This window comes from Trichechus manatus, unplaced genomic scaffold, assembly GCF_000243295.1.
Source record: "Trichechus manatus latirostris isolate Lorelei unplaced genomic scaffold, TriManLat1.0 scaffold00159, whole genome shotgun sequence".
Lineage (NCBI taxonomy): Eukaryota > Metazoa > Chordata > Mammalia > Sirenia > Trichechidae > Trichechus > Trichechus manatus.
This window is the reverse complement of record NW_004444095.1, coordinates 2,472,991-2,498,092: the sequence shown is the minus strand read 5'-3', so window position 1 is coordinate 2,498,092 and position 25,102 is coordinate 2,472,991. Positions and strand designations below refer to the sequence as shown.

General features: G+C 35.3%; 1 protein-coding gene across 1 annotated transcript in view; it reads left to right on the top strand.

Annotated features, from left to right (window-relative positions):
* Positions 1-25,102, top strand: part of DMD (dystrophin) — a 2,372,918-nt gene that overhangs the window by 841,921 nt on the left and 1,505,895 nt on the right. Inside the window, exons 18-19 of the mRNA XM_004386236.2 lie at positions 2,695-2,818; positions 16,136-16,223. Of these exons, the coding sequence (XP_004386293.1) occupies positions 2,695-2,818; positions 16,136-16,223 (212 nt within the window). The remainder of the gene's footprint in view (positions 1-2,694; positions 2,819-16,135; positions 16,224-25,102) is intronic.

The following is a 25,102-nucleotide window of genomic DNA, read 5'->3' as shown; positions in this document are numbered from 1 at the left end:
ACAGTGGAACTGTGCTGCATAGGCTGATTTTTCAGAAGTAGAATGCCAGTCTTTTCTTCTGAGGCACTTCTGGGTGAACTTGAACCTCCAACCTTTCAGTTAAGCAGCCGAGCATGTTAACAATTTGCACTACCCAGGAACTGATGCAATAGACGCTGTTTTTAATCAACATCATGCATGAACAAATTGGAAACCAAATATTTAAACGTATGGGTAAAACAAATGTTGGAAAGATAGCAAATATCTTGTATGATATACTAAAAATCCTTAAATATTTACCATGCACACGAGAAGGAAATAAAATTTTGACATTTATGACATGGCAATTTAGAAGAAAATTTCCGAATTCAGATAGCTGATCTCTTAATTTCTAGTTGAATAGACTTGGTAATTAATAACTCAGTAAATATTTATTATTATGAAACAGGCCCTATTTGAGGTGAAGGATATAATGGTGAACAAGATGAATGAATTTCCTGCCCCATTTTACTAACTGTTTGAGGTCGATTAACTTCTCTGAACTTCGATCCCCTTATATGAGCAGGAGGATTGATAATACTTAACCACATAATTTTATAACAATAATAGGCGAGAATAAGTTTTTGGAGGTGTTTTGAATTCTGTGAAGCTGTATATCAGTTTAATTTTAAAGCAATAGCCTGCAACTAACATGACAAATTTTAACAAGGTTATATGTTTTAAGCCCTGAAATTTGGGTTCAAAAAATCAATTCAAAGTTTATGATAGTGAAGAATTTCCTTAATGATAGTAAATGTGAAAAATTCCTAGAGATTTTAGCTCTTTTCAACTTCAGTATGAGTTGAAAGTCTAACATGGAAGCCAAAATATAGATTACAATCATAGACTGCATCAGTGAAAGTATTTCAATCCAAGAAGGTGATTTTCTATTTTCTGGTTACACACAACACTACTGGTATGTTCTCTTCTGGCGCCAAATTTTAAGGAAAGTAAGATAATGACAAGCCATGGAATATCTAAAAGTGAATGATGGATCTCAAAACCATAGTGAGGGAGAAACTAATGAAGTAACTGAGGAGATCGACCACCAGAAGTCTTCTAGTGGCTGATTTCAACTATTTGAAGGATCTTATTGCAAAAGGGGAAGCATTGGTGGTTCAGTCGTAGAATTCTCACCTTCCATGTTGGAGACCCTGGTTTGATTCCTGGCCAATGCACCTCATGCGCAACAACTGCCCATCTGTCACTGGAGGCTTGTGTATTGCTATAAGGCTGAACAGGTTACAGCAGACTAAGACAGATGATCTACTTCTGAAAAGCAGCCACTGAAAACTTTATGGATCACGATGGTCCAATCCTCAACAGATCATGGGGATTGCACAGGACCGGTCACCCTTTCCTTCCATTGTGCATAGGGTCTCCACGAATCTGATTGACTTGATGGCAGCTAACAATAATAACAATGCAAAAAAAAAGGTGTTCTATGATGGATAAAGTACATTACTTAATTTCTTAAAACTTTAATTTTTGTCTTGCTTCAGAAATTTTCTATGAAGATTAAGTCATTTATTTTTCTAAAGATTATCTTTCTGTTTTGTTTTGTTTATGAACTATTGGTTTATGTAATATCTAAATTCCTTTTTCATAGATCTTTTACAGATGTTGATAAAATCTAGGGATCCTTTCTCGGAAAAAAGAACCACACATTCAGAATTGTGCTTGAAATTTCAAGTGATTCATAGACACCTGCTATCCTGGCAGCTCTTGTATGACTTTCCTAAAATCTCTGTTTCAACTAGACATTAATCACTTGATGAGAGTGAATGGTTTATTTCCTGTAGCTCCAGATAGCTCTGCAAAAAAACAAAAACAAAACATGAGAATAACATGGTAGTTGATCAGATATCTTATGCTGCATAACAACCCATCCCAAAACTAACTGGCTTAAAACGGCAGCTATTTGTTATTCATTTCTCACAAACTAATGTGGGCAGGACCCTTTAAGTAGTTCTTTGGCTCCAGGTGGTGTCATCTGGATCACTCATTTCACTGTATTCAGCTGGCATTAGAGATGAACTGAAAGGTTGAAGAAGGCTTCACTGACTTGTCTTATGCCCTATGCTCTTTCACGTGACCTCTAACTGGCTAGCTTGGGGTTCCTTATACCATAGTTACCTCAAAGTAGCTGCACTTGTTTTATAACAGTTGCTTTCTCAGATTCTGTGTTCTATGAGGACAAGCTCCAATGTGTAATGACTTACTAAGTTCCTGCTTGTATCATACTTACTAATATCCCATTCACTTTTGGTTGGAGTCTACAGGAGGGCATGAATACTGGAGATGTGGTTCAATGGGGGCCACCAACAGAAATGTTTAATTTGTTGTAAATGCTTTACAAGAAGCGAGATCGTTGTTTTGGGAAGCAATACATTTTCAACCAATGCAAACATTCAAGCAGAGGCTTATAGGAGATACTGTATAGATGATTTCTACATTGAGGTGAATAAACGAACTCCATTATCATAAGTCTCAAAGCTAACCACAAATTTTGAGCCTACCTGATTAGGGACATAGTGGTATTATTAAAAATAAGAGGGACATCAGGCAGGAGTTTCAGATTAGGAAGAGAATGACAAATGTGGATAAACTGCTTTTTCTTCATATAGAGGAAATCACTAATCAAGGAATACTGACTTTTATTCTTTCCTGTCTTAGGTTGGATGTCGATATGACTGAACTTCACAGTTGGATTACTCGCTCAGAAGCTGTGCTGCAGAGTCCTGAATTTGCAATTTATCGAAAGGAAGGCAACTTCTCAGATCTTAAAGAAAAAGTCAATGTAGGTTATCCATTCATTTTTGTGTATTTTCTTAAGTTGTACTGCTTGTAAATTCTGTGCTTTGAACTCTTATTGTATTAGAGTTGAAATGATTAAAGCACTGGGATACAATGCTTTTCATGTAGCTTTAAAATATATTTTAGACATCAAGCTGAATCAAAGCTTAGCCTAGAGAATCTTTCCTGGTTCTGCTGAAACTAACAAGGAATGCTTTTCAGAAATCTTTAACTTTTATATTATTTAGCTGTATATGAACAATTTTATAACATGAACACATGTTGACTTCCCTTCATGTATTTTTCTTTCACCTCAAGGCTGGGTCTTAGCAAGCTTGCGGACTGGACTGAAATGGAATGGAATAGAACACTATAGAATAGACCCTCAAAAATATCATACTTAGGACTCTACTTATCCTTTCATTGTTATCATCAAGTTATTCTTTATAGTCATTACTATCTGCCATGAAGTATAAGAGATTTGGATTTTCAGAGATTTATGTTTAACATTACCTTCACTAAAAGATGTCCAATCCAAAACACTAAACCCATTGCCATCGAGTCGATTACCACTCATAGCGACCCCACAGGATTTCCAAGGAGTGGCTGGTGGATTCGAACTGCCGACCTTTTGGTTAGCAGCCGAGCTCTTAACCACTGCGCCTTCAGGACTCTATAAGCTGTCCAGCCTCTCTCAATATTTATTTATAAAAAATGGTTCACTATACTTATTTCCTTCTGAGTGGTTATAGTTTTGACCTTCACAATAGGATTTTTATTAATTAAATAAGAGCTGCTTCATCTTCAGGGATATTATCAAGGCTTTGATTTTTCAACCTCAACAATTGTAAAACATCCATTTGTGGTATATAATTGGCAACAATTTGTTAGAGAATTTCTAACAGCTAGAGTAAATAGTCTACTTCCGGCAGGCAAGAAAAAAAATATTCTGAATGTAAAATAGTTTTAGCTATAGGAAGGTCATATGTAATTGTGCTTATTAGTTCTGCTTTATCTTTCCAGCATTTAATTTCATGAATTACAAAATCTATTAGATTTTTATAAATACACAATAGAGTAGATGCAAGCTAATGCTCACTGTAGGGTTGTATCGTTTGGACGGAAAAACAAAAAGATCTGTGGGAAAAACCTCTATTTGTTTCATACTGTTTGGGGAGGGGTAATTTCATTAATAGTTCCTCTATTGCAGTTAACTATTTATATTTATAAATTGGAAAGTTACTTTAAACGTCTTACTATTCATAAGATAAGCTGTTTTCGATTCCGACTCATAGAGACTCCACAGGACAAGAGTAGAACTACCCCGTAGGGTTTCCAAGGAGCACCTGGTGGATTCAAACTCCCGACCTTTTGGTTAGCAGCCATAGCTCTTAACCACTATGCCACCAAGGTTTCCAGTATTATACTAGACTATCCTAAACATTTTTAATAAATGGGAAATATGATTATATTGTTAATGATTTCCTTTTAAATTAAACTGAAAGATAATATATGGAGCTCTGATGGCACAGTGGTTAAAAGCTGTGGCAAGCAACAGCTGCTAACAAAAAGGTCAGCAGTTTGAATCCTCCAGTATATATGTGTGTGTGTGTGTATATATATATATATATATATATATACATATGTCGAGTCGATTCCAACTCATAGCGACCATGTAGGACAGAAAATGTCTTTAACACGTGTACTCATTCCCAAGTAGGCTTGTTTGAAGGTATATTTGTTTTGAATTTTGAGGGAAATTTTATGAATAGAAAATTACTTAGAAAAGATCCATTCAAAATACTTTTCAAAGATCCTGTGACATATTCAGCCACTGAAATATGAATCACCTTGGGCAGGCATTTTTTTAGCTAATTTAATTTTTTTTTAATCTATCTGAATCATATAGTTATCTGTTTGCCATCCTATTTCTGTATCTTAAAGCAGATTTGTTCAAGCAGGAAAGCAGAGTTCCAGCATTTTAGGAATATAAATTCAAAAATTTCCTGTTATCATATGGTTACCTAGAAGCAATTTGCATTTAATCAATAGTGTCAGCAATGACAGACTGAAAGTGCTAAAAAAATGTACAGTATTCTATAAGTGGTTTTCTCATGCTTCATCAGTCACCTTTATCAACTTGAACTCTCATTTTCTAAAATAACATCATTCTTAATTGCCTACTAAAATAGGACATGAAATGATTTACCTAGACATTTCCTTCAGGCTAAATATAATGTATATGTATTAAAAATCCTTGAGAGAAATACATAATAATGATTATGGATATGCAGTTTAGGTGTACATTAATTTTCTTACTTCTTCACCTGTTTATATAGGTTCTTTTGAACTCATGGGAGGCCCTTCTCATGAACTTGAGTAGTATTAATTCATTTTTAGGCATCCATTAAAATGGCTAAATATTACTCCTTTCTTCTTCTTTCACTTGATTCCTTAATTCTTTTAGTCCTTTTTTTGGGGTTTAGCCAATTAAAATATCCTAGGCCATTGTCAGTACACTTTTACACATTTTCAAAATGAAAACTTTTACACCTAAGCATATTTTTCTCCTATATTGACAATGTGTTTTATCCATATAATTAATAAAATGGATTTACTTAAAAACTGAGTTTTAGCAGACCTTTCCACTAGATGTGTGGTTCCTGGATCACCAATATTGGTATCATTTTGGAACTTTCTAGAAATATAGAGTCTCAGAAGCACTGAATCAGAATTGATATTTTAACCAAATCTACAGGTGATTGTTATGCACGTAAAGGTTTGGGAATCCTTATTCTTGGACACAGTCTTGGACTTTACCAGAATCCTAGGCATTCTTTCTCTCAGTCTGTTAATGTCACCATGGCTCAGAATTTTCAGCTAAATTAACAGGACCTAGCTACTCAGCTTTCTAAATTGAATACATGGTAATGTAAATTCACAATTAAAACAACAAAATTACCTAATCTGACCACAAGGTGATATGGTATCTGAGATGCTGAGGCATGTACTGTGTTCTCTCTCTCTCTTAAATTGTGGTAAATATGTATGTAATAAAACATTTGCCTTTTGAACATTCTTCACATGTACAGTTCAGTGACATTAATTATGTTCACCGTGTTGTACAACCATCACCACTATCTGATTCTAACTTTTTCCATCACACTTAAAAGAAGATCAATGTCTCCTAAGGAATGAGTCTGTCATTCCCCCCTCCCTCCTACCCCTAGTAAACACTAATAAAATTTGATCTCTATAAATTTGCCTATTCTAGATATTTCATATAAGTGGAATCATACAATATTTGTCCTTTTGTGACTGACTTCTTTCACACAGCATAATATTTTCAAGTTTCATCCAATTTGTAGCATGTATCAGGACTTCATTTGTCTTTGTGGCCAAGTAATATTCCAGAATCTCTCAACAATTATTTCAAGCTTTTGTGGGTCTCCTAAATGTTTTGCCAAGGAGCCCTGGTGATGCAGTGGTTAAGCACTTGCCTGCTACCAGAAAAGTCGGCGGTTCAAACCACGAGCCGCTCTATGGGAGAAAGATGTGGCAGTACGCTTCCATAAAGATTACAGCCTTGGAAATCCTATGGGATAGTTGTACTCTGGCCTACAGGGTCAGTGTGAGTTGGAATCGACTTGATAGCAATGGGTTTGAGTTTCAAGGTTTTGCCACCTTTTACACCAGAAAACTTTGCTACTTACCTTAGTAAAGAACAGTATCTCTCAAGTTATGTGTTTTGTGCCCATAGTCTCTTTCCTTCCATCGGCCTTGGTGGAAGAGGCTGTGCTTTGGCTAGTCAAGTCTAATCTCACTGTATGTTCTCAAACTCATCACCGTCTATGTCCTAAAATGTTTCCTATTACCTGCTTTCTAGATATATATAGGTCTTCATCTATACACCATCTCTTCCATATCTTTAGCCTCTCCGTATTTTTCTGGGTTTTTCCAACTTTGAGAAAGCTTTCATCTCCTATAAAAAACATAAATGAATACATCCATGTTATATCTAAATCAACTTCTCTGTAGAACTTGACCTTATTAGCCTCTTTATCCTTCATGAAATTCTTTCCTCCCTCAGCTTATGGTATACCACTGGGTGGTAGAAAAGGTTACACATTTGACTATTAGTGGAGAGGTTGGTGGTTTGAACCCACCCAGAGACACCTCAGAAGACAGGCCTAGTTATCTGCTTCCAAACGATCACAGCTTTGAAAACTCTGTGGAACATTTCTGCTCTACACACATGGGGTCAACAGGAGTCAGAATCCATTTGACAGCAACTAACAACAACAACTGTTTACTTTTTTACTTTTTTGGCTACTTGTTCCATATCATTTATCCTTTAATATTGATATTCTCCACAGTTCTTCCTTTGTCTTTCTTCTCTGGATAGTCTCATTTCTTCCCATTCAAATATCATGTATTTTCTTATGACCCAAAAATATGTATCTTCAGCTAATATCTCTCCCATAAAGCCCAAGTCAATATATCTAATTGCCTAATTTGTTGTTATTTTTAGCTGCCCTTGAGCCAGCTCCCAATTCATGGTGACCCCATTCACAATAGAATTAAACGCTGCCTGGTCCTGCCCATCCCCATGATTGGGTGTAGATCTGACCGTTGTGATTCATAGGGTTTTCATTGACTGATTTTCAGAAGTAGATCACCAGGCCTTTATTCCTAATTAATCTTTTGGAAGCTCCGGTGAAACCTGTTCAGCATCACAGCAACAAGCAATCCACAAGTAACAGATGCATGGTGGCTGTGCATGAAGTGCATTGGCTGAGAATCAAACCCAGGTCTTTGGCTTTAATTGAACGTTTGACTTAAACCTAAAAATAAACCTCTTTATCTCCTAAGACCTGCTTTCTAGATATATATAGGTTTTAGAGATAAAAAGGTTTATTATTTTATATATAGGACCTATTTCCTATTATAGAAAATACATATATATATATATATATGTATGTATGTATGTATAATCTCCCTTTCTCTCTTTCAACATACTTATTTAAAAACCCCAAAACTGCCTCGGTCATCTAGATTTTCTTTACCCTTCACAAGTCTACCCTTTGACAAGCATAATTAATCCTGATCCAAGAACAGCTCTTAAAACTGTCCAATTTTCTCTACTCTCATCACCACAACCCTTGTTAAAGCTAATATTATGGTTGACCTATATTTAAGATGACAATACTCTAGCAGGTCTTTCCTGTCACTAATGTTGTACTCCTTCAGAAGTTTTGCCATCACCTCTGCCAAACTAACGTTTTAAAACAAAACTATGGTCCATTCATCCTTCTGTGTATAATTATTTGAGGAAAAAAAAAAGCCGATGCTGATATCTGGGAACTGGCTTGACATTTCAGTTAAACCTTGGGTTTGCTGAGAGTTGGCCTGGAACTCACATTTAGTATGTGATGTTCTCCCGTTGAATATGAACAATTTTTCAGAAAGCCACCTTCAGACAAGGGCATTCCATGATCATCATAGATCAAGACAAAAACAAGGCCACTTTGTAATCATGTCTGAACACAGACAAAAGCCAGAACATCCTTCAAGCCACCCAAAATGACAAAATATACCCCATCCTCATGAATATGACAGATATGCTTCTTTACTGATCATAGATATGATTCCTCCTGATTTCTAGATAAGAATTCTAAGATACCCAATTATAGACTAATCCCCACTTACTGGCAACATCCAATGAAAAACAAATCTCTGCTTCTTTGACCCCCCTCCATCACCTAACACAATCCCAAATCCTGTAATATGCCCTATCTATCATCCTCTTGGTCAGCAGTTTGAATCCACCAGCTGTTCCTCAGAAATCCTGTGGGGCATTTCTACTCTGTCTTACCGGGTTGGTCTGAGTCGTAATCGACTCGACAGCAAAAGAGTTTGGTTTTGGTTTATCATCCTCTTACTGAGACACTCCATGGTTCACCATTATATACCATCGCCTTCATTGTAAAGAGTGCATAAATCTAACTGTGTTCATCTGCAAGTGTTCTCCTAGTGGTCTTTGGCTACATGGCGTTGACATATTCAATATCTCCATGTCACTTTCATGAAGTCAGCCATAATTTGATTCCTGCTTCCTTATCCAGCCTGATCTCCAGCCATAGTGACATATATTAGATTGTATGCATTTCAAAATCAAAGACTAGAATTTTAGTTTTATTTCATTTGGGTTTTGGTACCCTAATATCTAATATAGTGCCTGGTACCTAACCCTATAAATGTTTAATTATATGAATAAGTGATTTTTTCTCCAGCTCTGCAGGCACATTTTTTAAGAGGCTCTGTGACCAATATGAAGGGTATAACTACTTCTGAATAAACATTTGGGTGAATAAATTACTTTTTTGTGAAAGGGTAAAACTTCATTATAGAATGTTAAGTGAATAGAAAATTAATTGCTTCAAAAGTCAGGGTAGAACCCTGGGGAATCTCAAACTCACTTTCACATTAATTAGAGAAGATGTCATGGAAAATGGGGGCTTTTAAGGGATGCCAGTAAAGAAGGAGGAAGGGAGGTCATAGAGTGTTTTTAAAGATTCTGACAATTTTGGAAAATATTTGAGACGAAAAGAGGCCCCATATTTCTAAGATGAATAAAGTGTTGTTATACTTATTCTCTAGTAATAGCAAAAGCATTCCAACATGTTCCCATAGCTAAGGATTTTGCAAAATTTGTAAATGCAGGAACAACTTAGTGAGGACATTTTAAAATATGATGCTGTCTGCTACCGAAGAGGGGATGCTTGTTTATCTGCTACTGAATGGCAAAGAATCTTGTTTAGTACCATACTGAAGAAGCTATCTGTTTACATTTCTTCTTTTATTCAGTATTACTCTACATTTTACAGTCTCCAATAAAAATTTGAATTCTGATACTGCATTTTTAATTTCTTCCTTATCAGATCAATGTCTTTGTGAGTATCATGTTATTTTCTCAACAGTTTTTTTCTGTTTCTACTGAATTCAGCATGTTCAAGCCTTATGATTTTCTGTTCCTTTTTAATGGTGAAATTTTAGAGAGGATGCTAAAATTTTATGGAAATTTTCTTCAGTAGACCATTTTTGGAAGGTTGTACTCCTTCTAATTTTTTTTCATTATGATATTTTCTTTGCACTATTCTATAATAAATTTTATAAGTGCACACTATTTTTTTTCTCTTTCTATTTTCTCTTCCTCAAACAAGGTGAGATTCTATGAAGTCTAGATTTATGGATTGTGCTTGGTACTCTTTGTTTCTTACTTAGGTTTTTTTTATTGTTATTATCTTCATCAGGACTTGAGGTAGAGGGCAGGCTGATGGGTCCAACTACTAATGTAATCTGCAGTTTCTAGAAGACTTTCATTTAATCCATCCTTGATTTACTAAACTTGCAGCATCTATCCCCATGGGCTTGTCCTTTGACAGATATATGTACAGCTCCTGGTGTTAGTTATGCAATTAAATATTCAGAGAGCAGATTACATGGAGGTGGGGGAGAGACTGTAATATTGTATATGGGAGCATTATGTTACAATAGACTTCACTTTCTTATGCGTATACTATGTACCAGGCACTAGTCTAGGTACGGGAGATAGAGTGGAGAATGAAACAGATGAGTTTCCCTGAACTTATACAACTTACATTCCAGTGTGGAAGATGGAAAATAAACGAGATTAATATATAAAACTTATAGAATGTTATTGATAAATTCCAAGGAGAAAATTAAAGGAGGCAAGGGGACTAGTAAGTGTGTGTGTGTGTGTGTGTGTGTGTGTGTGTGTGTGTGTGTGTGTTTGTGTGTAGATATGTTGAGTGGTAAGAGAAGGCCTCATTGAGAAAGTGACATTTAAGTAAAGGTCAATAGGCAATGAGTAACTTAAACATACCTAGGAAAGGACATATCTGGCAGGGGGAAAGAGTAAGTGCTCAGCCTTGAGGCAGGAGTGTGCCTGGCATTTTCAAGGGAAAAACAAAGAGGCCAGTGTGGCTAGAGCAGAATAAGCAAGAGGTTTAATAACAGGAGATGAGGTTAGAGAGGTTAAGGATGTTAAGATTAGATCAGGACGTTGTAAAGACTTGAGCTTTTATTCAAAGTGAGAAGGGAAGCTATTAGAGTGTTGAGCTGACCTCCATTGTAACTGTCTGTGTTGGGAATATATGATTAGGGAGCAACAGTAGAAGTAGAATAACCATTTAATAGGATCTTTTGAAAATTAAATACCCCCTAGAAGTGTTGAGGTCTTTAAACTAGTATGGTAGTAGTGGTCATAGTAATCACATGGCTTTCTGGATGTGTTTTGAGGGTAGACTCAACACGATTTTCTTAGGTATCGAATGTAGCATGTGAGAGAAAGAGGATTAAAGGATTCTAAGGTTTTGGCTTGAACAAATGCAAGAATAGATTGAGCCCTAGAACACTCCAAATTCAGAGGACAGGGAGACGAGGAGGAACCTCAAAGAGATCCTTATAATAGGAGGAAAAGTCTGTGTGCACATGGTCCAGGAATCCAGGAAGCCAATTTGAGAAAGAAGTCCAAGAAGAAAGAGGAATTCTCTAGGTGAAATGAGGATGATAAGTGAGAGGAGGACTGGGAATAGGCCATTGAATATAGAAACAAGGAGACCAGCGATGACATTGATAGCAGAGTTTTGATGGGATTGAGTAAAGAAATAGGTATATATATATATTTGCAAGGTGTATCTTTGAATTCCAAGTTTTCTCCTTGGTGTCCCACAATCTACATTAAAAGTAAGGAATATGCTCTACCTTTTTCAGCACCATATATCTCTTCAGACTTCATTTTTGGTGTGTGATTTTTTTTTAAATTTTTTATTGTGTTTTGTTTAGGTGAGGACATGAGGGGAGCTGAATTAGGAACTACTAGGGAGACCTATTTTAAAACAGAAGTGCATGTATTTCATTTGAGAATGAATACACGCATGGTCATATCCCAGGAAAAGAAGAGAGTTCCAGTGTTTTTTATGAACTCAACTTTCTTAATACTTTTTATATGTGGTTATTTGGACACTTCTCACAAATTTCTGTGAGCAACATGTTCTAATCATCTCTTGTGTCAATAAGTATTCCTTATAACTTGTTATTAATGTTAATGATATCACCTTTAATTAGAACGATGATGTGTTCCAGTTTGTCTGAAACTCTCTTGGTTTATGTCATGCCATTTGTTCCATCTTAATTAGTCATCACTCTCCATTTTACTATAAACTGTTGTCCATAGTTAGATAATAAATTATATGAATAGCTTCCTTAATTCCCTCAGAAGTTCTGGAGGTTAGGTATCATTATCATTACTGCACATAGAAAATATTCAGGCTCAGAAAATTTGAATCCCTTCCCAAAAGTCATACAGTTAATAAGCAATGGGGGCAGAATGCAAACCAACTGAGTACAGAATGACTCCAAAAGTTTTATTTTCATTACATTTTTTTGCCATCTGTTTGCCACCTTAAATTTTCTCTTTTTTAATCAACCACCTACACCTATATCTCAAATGAAATGTTTGGTGAACTCTTCACTGTCTTATTCACTGTCCTCAAGGTATATTTGTAGTTGCCAATAGTCTTCTTTGAAATGATGTGACCTCACAGAACCCAGATATCATCTCTATGATGGATGCAGAGGTCATTAACTACTTTTTATGGGACTTATATATTTATTAAGGAGCGCTGGTAGTGCAACAATTAAGCAGCTCGGATGCTAAAAGAAAGGGTGGAGGTTCAAACTCACCCAGCAGCTCCACAGGAGAAAGACCTGGCAATCTGCTCCTGTAAAGATTACAACATAGAAAACCCTATTCTACTCTGTCAAATGGGGTTGCTATGAATTGAAATCAACTCTATAGCACCTAACAACAACATCTCTTTATGCACCGCTTTCTCAGTTTGCATATGGATATCCCTATAGCCATGCAATACAGTAATTGAGCTGTACACAGAGTTGACAGAGTATCAACTGCCAGGGTCCATTCTGAGTGATCAGGCATCTCTTCTTATATCTTGATTCCCATGCTGCATTGATGGATAATATTCTGAATATCATCCCTGACTACATCCAAACTAAATGGTCATCTTTGCTATGACTTGTAATCAGATATGCCCAAGTTTATCTGATTAATTTCCATTAAAATACCCCTAGAAGCGATGAGTATATTTGAGAGGGTGTGGACTTGGAAATAGATGAGTTGGGTTCTAATAGTGGACCTAAAACTTTCTAGTTGTATGACCAACATACTAGTTGCATCACCTTAGGTATGTGACTTAATTTTCTTGATGTTCTGTTTTCTCCTGTATAAAATGTGATAAAATAATGCTGATTCTTTCTAACTCACTGGGTAATGATGACATACATATGAAGTGATATGCCTAAACTACAATACAGCAGACAATGTAAAGAACTCTGCTTTTACTTTGGCTATGCCAATGTTTTCAAACCTGTGTTTCAATGTCAGTCAATTGGGAGAATAACAGTATCTACTGCATAGGTTGTTGTGTTGTTATTGTTGTTGTAGTTGCTGTTGTTGTTATTTATATTAGAATAACTGAAATACTATGGTCAATCAAACAGCTTAAATAGCACCCCCTGAGATAGTCGATTATCATCTTTGGCCTTTGCTTTATAATACTAATTGATTCTCTCATTTGATGCTTAGAATTAAGAGATTGTGATCATGACATTAATATGACCATTGATAATTTATTTTCCTTTTTGATGGAGACAACATGGTGTTCTGAATCTACTCTTTATATGATTTCATGTAAAAAAAAAAGGCATAAACTCAATAGGATAGGATAATTCTAAAATTTATTAACTAAAAAACAAACAAAAAACACCAGTTTGTTTCCATTTTTGTTTGTTGTAGTATAGTATCTCTTTTTTTTTTAATTTGATGCAGTTCAAGTTTTTGAAACCCCAAATCCTACTGTCTCTCTCACTAGTTGTGAATATTCTATATTTGCCTAGAATGTATTTACTTTCCCTTTTCTAAAGTGCTCAGAGTCCTTTACAAACATAATAGCATTCACCTTTTTTTTAATGGAGAACAAGTTTAAAGTGTTGGAAAACCCATGTGTCAGTAAGCTGCTAAGACAGAGAATTTAGAACGCAAATTTGAGGAGTTGAGAGAATGTAAATTTTAGAGCATTTTGTGGTTCTTACCTTTAATCGGAAACCTGGTGGTGCAGTGGTTAAGCATTTGACTGCTAACCAAAAGGTTGGCAGTTTGACTCCATCAGGCGCTCCTTGGAAACTCTATGGAGCAGTTCTACTTTGTCCTATAGGGTTACTATGAGTCGGAATGGACTTGACGGCAATGGGTTCCCTTTAACCAGATGTAGTGGCCACTTTATTTTCATGGATATTTCAGTTCAGCTAGCCAGTTAGAACCTTCCATGGTTGTCCCCATGCTTGTGGAAACAATATGTTTGTGGAGAAGACATTCAAAATAACCCAGAAGTTTCACCTACTAATTGGTATGGGATTCTAGGAGCATATAATCCCAAAATGCTGCAATCTGTGTGCTTTGAAATTTTCCAGTAGAATTCAAGATATTAAAATTAGTCTATCAGCTTTGGAGTTTTCTGACCCATGACATAAAACATTTTATACTCTTGACAGCATAATGTAAAATGTATATTTCCCAGCTCTACTCTAAGTACTTAAAAAAACAAAAAAAAAAAGACTATCATTTTTTTTAGACTTTTATTTTACTCTTTATTTAATCTGCTCAATTTTAATCGGTATTTTATACATTACAGTTGTTCCTGATTGGAATATATTCTTTTGGCCATTTGCTCTTTTAGCATTTTGTAGTATTGACCTTGAATACAGTAATCTTAGTTCATAGAACTTTTTAAAAGAAATAAAAGGAAAGCCTGCTACTGAATTCTGGTTATTTCTTTAAATGAGAGAGTTGTTTTTTTTTAATAGGTAAAAATTATTGATCGTTTCATAGGCATTTCTATCATTTGATTTTCTCAGGCAATTGTCTAGGCTCGATGATTATGTATTTCTTTGAAAGTATTTCTGAGGTCATCATGTTATGTGAATAAATACATTGAACTATTAGCTTAACTTTAATTAAATTTTAAAAAATCATTTCCTCAGTCACACTGGCCATGTTTCAAGTGCTCAGTATTCACGTGTGCCTAGTGGCTTTATTGGACAATGAAGATATAGAGCATTTGGACAATGCAGACATAGAACATATTCATCATTGCAGAAAGTTCTACTGTACAGCACTGTAAAGTGTGCATGTATCTATTATATGCCCTCCCACCTGTACTCTATTACACCTTGGAATGTTTGCTTAAAAGCCTGTAGATCTAAATAATTAAAAAATCATCTGATGTAGAATAGCCTCCTGCCACAAAGCACATCCTCTTTATAATGTTACGTTTAGTCACAAGAGTATTGCTCTTCCTATATATTAACTGGATTATAGCTTGTTTTTTCTGTGGGTAAGACATATAACATGTATTTATATGTTTTAGAATATAGAACATATATTGTTGTGGCCACATCTTTTTAACGACTAAGTAATGGAGTTCTACTGCATTGTGATTTTAAATTTATGTCTCTGTAGAGACATTATGAGCTAAGCTCCACAGTATCTGGTGATAGCTCCTGTTAATTCAGATAACTTTGAGTTTATTGTTCAAGAGTTAACTGGTTAGGAAATATGAACAAAGGAATTTAGAAAGCTCTTTGAAACTCAATCTATTTATCCTTCGAAATGGGAGTACTTTTGACAATTTTAGAAAGAAAAAATTAGCCTGCAGTCTTTCATTTAGATACTTTTTTTCTGCTAAATTATTCATGCTAGTATACTTTCTTCCATTGTATATATTTACTGGATTCTCAATTTGATTTGTAATAGAGAATGTATGTTTGTATCATTAGGATTAATTTCAGTGGTGTATATTTAAAAGATAACTTCTAGTTTAATTCTCTGATACTTTCTGTTTTCATTGTTTGTTGTGGTATGCCTTTTTTGGTTCTTTTTTAGTCTTAAATTACAAAGCAGCAGAAATTATTATGTAAAAAAGTTAAGACTTGAAATCCTATTATTAAAAATAATAGCAATTCATGATGAAAATGGCTTGTGCTTTCATTGCCATTTTGATGCTGTCAGTGCCAAAAAAGTTGAGAAAGTCTTTAGATTCACATGATGAACTGAAGTAGTGAAACAGCTTAAGGCTTAAAAGGGCAAGTAGAAGTTATAATTACTGTGTAGCTTCACAATCTTTGCATTGAAATACTCACCTTTGCTATCATGCTGCAGGCCATAGAGCGAGAAAAAGCCGAGAAGTTCAGAAAACTGCAAGATGCCAGCAGATCAGCTCAGGCCCTGGTGGAACAGATGGTGAATGGTAATTACACGGAGTTGATTTAGATAATCTTCTTAGGGATTTGATAAACACATAGCTTCATATTTATCAGCTGAATTATATCAGACAAGCACTTCCTGAATGCAAATTTAAATTAAAGCGGGTTTGTGAGCTTTTTATTATTCTTTCTTAATGCTAAGCAAATTATTAAAGGAAATTTCACTTTGAGACCAATGGGCAAAAATGGGATGTGGTAGAATATTTTATCCATCTGTTGCAGAGAATTCAGTTTTAATGCTGCTGTACAATCCTGCTAGCATTTTTTCAAATAATTTAAGAGAAAAGGTTTGCTGAAATACTTGAAAATATAAGCAATTATATAATATATATAAAAGTGATTATAATCTCATTTTAAATGTTTGCGATACACTCTTCCGCAGACACTCAAATTATGTGGAAGACCTCATCAGCGTGTCTGTTTCCTAATTGTATATTTCACATTTTCAATGCTGCTTTTCTTGTTTTCACTAGTTTTAAAAATGTTTCCTCATAGAGAAGTCTTTCTTTTTTACCTTTATGGTGGTGGGGAGATAGGAGTAAAAACATAAACTTCCCAAACATTATTCCTTAGTAAGAAAGAATTAAAATTAATCTTTGCTAACATTAGTGCCCCAAGGCTATCTGGATGAAATAAGCTATTGACAACAAGCATGAACAAACTTCATTCAGATGGTGATTTTCATACTCCTACATGCATTTCTAATATGAGTAAATTTGTGAAAATCAGGACTAATGATATTTTTTACACTGTTGATTTTTCATTGTGCATAGGATACATTTAGAAGAGTATCATAGATAAATACATCACGTTTATGTTATACATGTCAGCTTCTTCTAGAATCCGCCTTTCTGTGATGTAAAGTATGTGTATGAATTATGTCTTGTCTTAATTGCCATGTTGGCATTAAAAAGGTCAATGATCTTCCTAGGAAATCAGTTCATTTTCTTCTAATGAGCCCCATGACTGTATTTGGTTAAAAAAAAAAAAAAGCACATATGACAGCTAAGAGTTGAGTTAACAAGTTAATGAATGATATAGACAATGCAAAATATTAATAGGTTGTCATTTGGATGCTTGTTGTTAATTTTAAATGATGAGTTTAATAACAGTATATTCATGTTAAATAAAATTATATGATCTTAAAAGTATTCTTGTAGCCGTTACATAATTCCCCCTAGGGGAATGTATTGCATTTTCATGTTAATAAGCTGATGTTAAATCTATATTTTGAAATGGTCTCATTTAGTACTTAAGTGTCAAACATAGCTCAGCTCAGATCATCTGATAATGACATACACTGAAATACTGAAAAAGCATTTAATCCTTTAGAAATTAAGTGAATGGTTACCTTTCTTTTTTTGTAACTAAAGCTACATACTGGATAAAAATTATTATATAATTAGTGATAATATCATTTTTCTAGATTATTGCCCTCATATCTCTAACATTTTGAGGCATGGAGAAAAATCAAATCCTTAATATCTATTAATTGACTGATTAAAATCTGTTTAGAAATGCAAAGCTAGGGCAAAAATTGATATGATGGCACTGGTAATTTTGGTCAGAAAATAATAATACCTCTGAAGAAAAATGCTAATTTGAATAGAAAGCACAGAACAATAGAATTTAGGGGTGTGATTTGAGGATTTGATTGGTTTACTGTATGATCAAATTTTTTGAGGATTTTTTTTAATTTTTATTTTTTATTGTACTTTAAGGTTTACAGAACAAACTAGCTTCTCATTAAACAGTTAGTACATATATTATTTTATGACATTGGTTAACAACCCCATGACATGTTAGTACTCTCCCTTCTCGACCTTGGGTTCCCTATTACCAGCTTTCCTGTCCCCTCCTGCCTTCTAGTCCTTGCCCCTGGGCTGGTGTGCCCCTTTAGTCTCATTTTGTCCTATGGGTCTGTCTAATCTTTGCGTAAAGGTGAACTTCCAGAGTGACTTCATTACTGAGCTAGAAGGGTGTCCAGGAGCCATACTCTCAGGGTTTCTCCAATCTATCAGGCCAGGAAGTCTGGTATTTTTTTGAGTTAGAATTTTGTTCTACCTTTTTCTCCAGCTCTGTCTGGGGCCCTCTATTGTGATCCCTGTCAGAGCAGCGTATGAACAAATTTTAAGCTTCTTATTTGTTCTGCCAGTGAAAATATAGTCTAATTGATAACATGATTAAGCTCAAATTTGGGCTATTAACTTGGGTGATTATTTAAAATGATCAAAGCTCTTCTTATTTATTAAATTAAGCAATTTACAAAAATTGCCAACATTTTAGTAATTACTCAAAAATTGTAACTTCTTGTTCATTATTTTGTCATTCATTGAACAAAGCACATGGTATTTGGTTTAGTGTGAAATCTATGTAAACTGTTAGTTAAGCCAGACACAGTGTAAGTGACCGGAATACCTCTCTGGGTGAATTTAGAGGAACCCCTAACTATACGTGCAATAACTCTTCTAGCATAAAGCCAAGAGCTAGAGTTCACTGGTGAGGTTCATGGAGCTAAAAGATAAATTAAGGTTTCTCTAGGTCAAGATTTCTAACAGTTGTCTCAGTAAAGCTCTTAAATTTACAAACTCAGGATCTCCTTTCATATATGGAGTTATAATAGAACTCACAACTATATTAAACACAAAAAATCCTACAATTTTATGTAACAGAAGAAAATGAGAGCAGAATCAGTGTGTTTTGTTTAGGACCCTATGTAAAGTAAGGGGAACTCTATGATAGAATTTTGCAAGAACAGTGACTTATTCATTGCAGATAGCTTTTTTCAACAACATAAATGGCAACTATACATGTGCAACTTGCCAGATGGAATACACAGGAATCAAATCGACTACATCTGTGGAAGTAGACGATGGAAAAGCTCAGTGTTATCGGTCAGAATAAGGCCAGAGGCCAGCTGCGGAACAGATGATCAATTGCTCATATGCAAGTTCAAGTTGAAGCTGAATATAATTAGAACAAGTCCACAGGTGCCAAAGTAAGACCTTGAGTATATACCACCTGAATTTAGAGATCATCTCAAGAATAGATTTGTTGCGTTGAACACTAATGACCGAAGACCAGACAAGTTGTGGAATGACACCAAGGACATCATACATGAAGAAAGCAAGAGGTCATTAAAAGGACAGGAAAGAAAGAAAAACCGAAATAGATATCAGAAAGGACTCTGAAACTTGCTCTTAAACATTGTGTAGGTAAGGCAAAAGGAAGAAATGATGAAGTAAAAGAGCTGAATAGATTTCAAAGGGCAGCTCTAGAAGACAAAGTAAAGTATTATAATGACATGTGCAAAGACCTGGAGGTAGAAAACCAAAAGAGAAGCACATGTTTGGCATTTGTCAAGCTGAAAGAACTGAAGAAAAAATTCAAGCCTCAAGTTGCAATACTGAAGGATTCTATGGGCAAAATATTGAATGATGCAGGAAGCATCGAAAGAAGATGGTAGGAATACACAGAGTCACTATACCAAAAGAATTGGTCGACGTTCAACCATTTCAGGAAGTAGCATATGATCAGTAACCGATGGTACTGAAGGAAGAAGTCTAAGCTGCACTGAACGCATTAGTGAAAAACAAGACTCCGGGAACTGACAGAATGCCAACAAATGGATGCAATGCTGGGAGCACTCACTCATCTATGCAAAAAAATTTGGAGGACAGCTACCTGGCCAACCGACTGGAAGAGATCCCATACCAAAGAATGATGATCCAACAGAATGTGGAAAATTATCGAACATTATTATCACTTCCAAGTAAAATTATGCTGAAGATAATTCAAAAATGGTTGCAGTACATGGACAGGGAACTTCCAGAAATTCAAACTAGGTTTAGAAGAGAACTTGGAATGAGTGATATCATTGCTGATGTCAGAAGGATCTTGCCTGAAAGCAGAGAATATCAGAAAAATGTTTACTTGTGTTTTATTGACTATACAAAGGTATTCAACTGTGTGGATCATAACAAATTATGGATAACTTTGCAAAGAATGGGAATTCCAGAACACTTAATTGTGCTCACATGGAACCTGTACATAGACAAAGAGGCAGTTGTTTGAACAGAACAAGGGGATACTGCATTGTTTAAAATCAGGAAAGGTGTGCATCATGGTTGTATCCTTTCACCATAATTATTCAATCTGTATGCTGAGCAAATAATCTAAGAAGCTGGACTATATGAAGAATGCAGCATCAGGATTGGAGGAAGACTAACAACTTGCTGTATGCAGATGACACAACATTGCTTGCTGAAAGTAAAGAAGACTTGAAGCACTTTCTGATGAAGATTAAAGAGTATAGCCTTCAGTATGGATTACACCTCAACATAAAGAAAGCAAAAATCCTCAGAACTGGACCAATAAGGAACATCATAATAATATATTGAAGTTGTCAAGGGTTTCATTTTACTTGGTCCCTCAATTAATGCCCATGGAAGCAGCAGTCAAGAAATCAAATGACATAGCATTGGGCAAATCTGATGTAAATGACCTCTTTAAAGTGTTAAAAAGCAATGATGTCACCTTGAGGACTAAGATGGCTCTGACTCAAGCCATGGTATTTTCAATCACATCATAATGCATGTGAAAGCTGGACAATGAATAAGGAAGACTGAAGAAGAATTGATGCATTTTAATTATGGTGTTTGGGAAGAATATTTTATATACCATGGACTGCCAGAAGAATGAATAAATCTGTCTTGGAAGAAGTATAGCCAGAATGCTCCTTAGAAGCAAGGATTGTGAGACCTTGTCTCACATACCTTGGACATGAGGAGGACCAGTCCCTGGAGAAAGACATCATGCTTAGTAAAGGGTCAGTGAAAAAAAATAAGGAAGACCCTCAACAAGATGTATTGAAACAGTGACTGCAGCAATGGGCTCAAATATTGCAATGATTGGGAGAATGGGGCAGGAGCAGGCTGTGTTTAGTTCCGTTGTACACTGGGTTGCTATGAGTAGGAACTGACTGGAAGGTACCTAATAAAAACAATAATGTCCAGATCTATTGGTTGGATAAGAATAGGGAGTAGCTTGACCATGTTGGATGGTAAAGAGAAGCTCTTTTCACTGGACTTTTTTTGGGGGATGGGAATTATAATCTTTCTGAAATTTACTTATTAATCTATAAGATTAAGATCATAAACTTACTCTCAAGAAAGTTTCATCTCCTAGAACTTTAATAGGGGAAAAAAGGGTATAATATTATCTTCTTTAAGATTTATTTATGGGGTTAAACACAAAAATAATATAAAATATAGAATTTAGAAAATGCTAGCAAGTAAATTGAAAAATCTTAATTCTTCAACACTTATGATTTTAATTTATGAATTCTGCTTTCCTAAGATTTTACTTTGAATAGCTTTTTTTTCAATGCAAAACTTGTTTTGTGTATGAGTGAGATTTATGGAATTGAAGGTCAATATAGAACCAAATCCCATGCAGATTTTTATACCTAAACATATGCCTTCCTTGTCTTTATTTCTTCATTTTTAGTATTTTTGTGAAGTAGTGTCTTGCATCAATATATTCAGTCTCCTTACCAACCAGCTCTAAAAACAACAAAAAAGTCTGTTTCAGATAAATTTTTTTCTTTTATTCAAATTAAAATTATAAAGATCAGTTATATCAAAACATTCAATTAAGAACACATACGAGCATAGTTCAGTTTCTCCTTCTTTAATCTTTATGTTTTCACTGCAATTTCCAGAGGAGGATAACTATTATATAATTATTGAATAGAGTTGGTGATGTCTTCTATGTTAAATCAGGCTTCATTTTTAATTTCCAATTGTGGTTTTCTGTGTGTTAATTAAGAGCCTGAAGACAATCACATTAAGGAAACGTTTAAATAAAAGTAATAATTATCACTATATTAAACTAAAAGAAAATCTCAAAATCATCATCCCCTGAGTGCTAGATTATAGTGTTTAAGGTGCTACCTAAGTCTGCTAAGAATTGTAATTAAATAGCACAGGATGATAACACAGAGAAGAAATCCTTTTCTTTATACTATTAACTTAGTAACTGTAGTTTTTATGTATTGGTTTATAGCTGTAAAAACGGCTTGAGGGCAGTGTTTGACCTCCTCTTACTTCACAAGGGAAAAGGAGAATCAAGATTGACGGCCCAAGGTTAATTCCCATGAGGTGGAGATCACACATGCCTCCTCTCTCTGCCATATTTACTATTTCTGACACCAACTGTCTCTCCCACAGCACTCTCTATTAGGTTTGATAATTCGTTACAATGGCCACACAGAACTCACAGACCATACTCACAATTACGGAGTTTATTAGGGAAGTAACAGTTACAATTCAGGCTCAGGAACACTCAGGATACAGTTCTTCCATCAAGATAGCCTCTCCCCAGCCGTGCTTACAGGTATGCCTCTCCCTGGCCCTCAGTCTCTGCCCAAAGGCACTCAGCTTTCTCTCTCCATGGGCCAGGAAGCCCACCATGCCATCTCATGCTTACGAGTCTCTTCTGCTGGGTCTCTCCTGCTGTTCTCTCCTTTCTTGTTGGTGGTGGGTTCCTCTCTGCTTTGGAATTGGCTCTCTTTTAAGGCAAAATTGACCAATCCCTTTGGTAGACCACAATTACCCTATCACACAGTCACCGGGGTGGAAGTTATAAGCTCATGGCTAGAAAGGCCATACGCAAAAGTACTTAACCACGCTGCAATTGTTCATTAAGTATTTTCACATGAAACAGGTCATTTGCGTTTCGGCAACAAATTTTGTCAGATGGTCTAAGGCGGGGATTATAGTCAGTTTGGCTCACCTCAAAAACAGATCTCTCATGATCTTCTCTGTACACAACTGTGAAGGATTTTCAGTGGCAATAATTGCTCTAATCATATGATGGGAAGAGATTTTGCAACTGGTCTACAAAATAGTGAAGATTTCATTTTACTTGGATCCACAATCAATGTCAATTAAAGTAGCAGTTGAGAAATCAAACAACGTATTGCATTGGGAAAATCTGCTGCAAAAAACCTCTTTTAAATGTTCAAAAGCAAAGATGTCACTTTGAGGACAAAGGTGTGACTGTCCCAAGTCATGGTATTTTCAATTGTCTCATATGCATGTGAAATCTGGACAATGAATAAGGAAGACCGAAGAAGAATTGATGCCTTTGAATTATGGTGTTAGCGAAGAATATTGAATATACCATGGTCTGCTGGAAGAACAAACAAATCTGTCTTTGGAAGAAGTATAGCCAGAATGCTCCTTAGAAGCAAGGATGGAGAGACTTCATCTCCTGTACTTTGGACATGTTATCAGGAGGGCTCAGTCCCTGGAGAAGGACATCATGCTTGGTAAAGTAGAGATTCAGTGAAAAACAGGAGGACCCTAAATGAGATGCATTGACACAGTGGCCGCAACAATGAGCTCAAGCATAACAACGATTATGAGGATTGTGCAGGACCGGGCAGTGTTTTGTTCTGTTGTACATAAGGTCACTGAGTTGGAACCGACTTGATGACACCCAACAACTACTACATATCAGTGGGACATGAAAATAGTACTATACGTAGTGATCCAACCCCTTCATAGTGAATGAGTAGCCTCCACTGTTTCACCCATACCCTCTTCTCTTATTTCTTCCTCAGTTCCCAGTAATTTGATTTATGCTTCCTGTTTCTTCCCATGGCACTTGGAATAATGGTCTACACAAAGTTCACACTCAATAAATGTTTTAATTGACAGACACATTTTTCTTAGTTAAACTCTAATCTTCAAAAGGAAGAGCTTCTGTCCCTGTATGTGTTTGCGTATATAATTAAGTGTGCATGTGTGTGTGTAAAGGAAAGAGAGCATAGTTGTCCCTACTGTTGTGGGAAATTACTAGGAAAAAGAATTTTGTGTAAGAATCTTACTTTTTTCTCGTATGATTCTATGATGTTTTGAAATAAGAAAAATAAAGAGGAATATATTAGAAAATTTATGTTTTGTACTCACTAGGAGTATGAATTTTATATAAACTATTAATTTTTAAAAGCTGCTTTTAATTTTTTTTTAAGCATGACAGACTAGTCGTATAAAAGCTAGTGAGGCCGAAGAAGCCTCTAGGAATTCAGTCTAAGATACTCAGTCCTTATCTTCATGAATTCTGAATAAAATTCTATTATATTTTAGGCTATTGTATTGGGTACTAAATGGATTTTTAATGACCCTCAGTTGAAGTGAAACAAAACTAAGGAGACTATTTATTAGCAACTTTATTTTAAGTTTTCATTGCAGATATTTTCTAATTTAAGAGCTCTGCAAACACAGATTTTGCATTATTCAACCCGGGCTTCATGGATAATGACGAATATTCTTGATGAGGAATACTTCACTTTAAGTGACAGTTCTGAAGTACTTTCATGGAAGGTGGTGCACAATTGAAATTATTCTAACAGTCTATGCACAGTACACAAGTAATAAAATTAATGGATGCACTTCAAGTAATGATCCATTTCCTCTGGGTGCAATATATTTATTCATAGACTATTTCTGGGGTTGTTTAGACTATGAGGTGTGAATGGATTATGATCCATTATCCCTGAGATTCTAATGAGCTACTACGAAATGGTTTCCACAAGTTTTGTTCATAATGTTTGGCGAATTAGTGTTTGTACTCTTAAATAAGTAACAAAAAATTATAAAAACAGATGCTCACATGATTGACTGCTTTAAAACTTTGTAGATCATTACATTTAAAAACTGTTATAAAACTTAAAATTTTTGGTTATGGAGCATAAGTATATAAAATACTTATAAATAAAACAGTTATATATAATAGTAAAATTATTCATATGTGACTAGCCATTTGGGGAACATCTGGACCCTCCTTTATTCTGCAG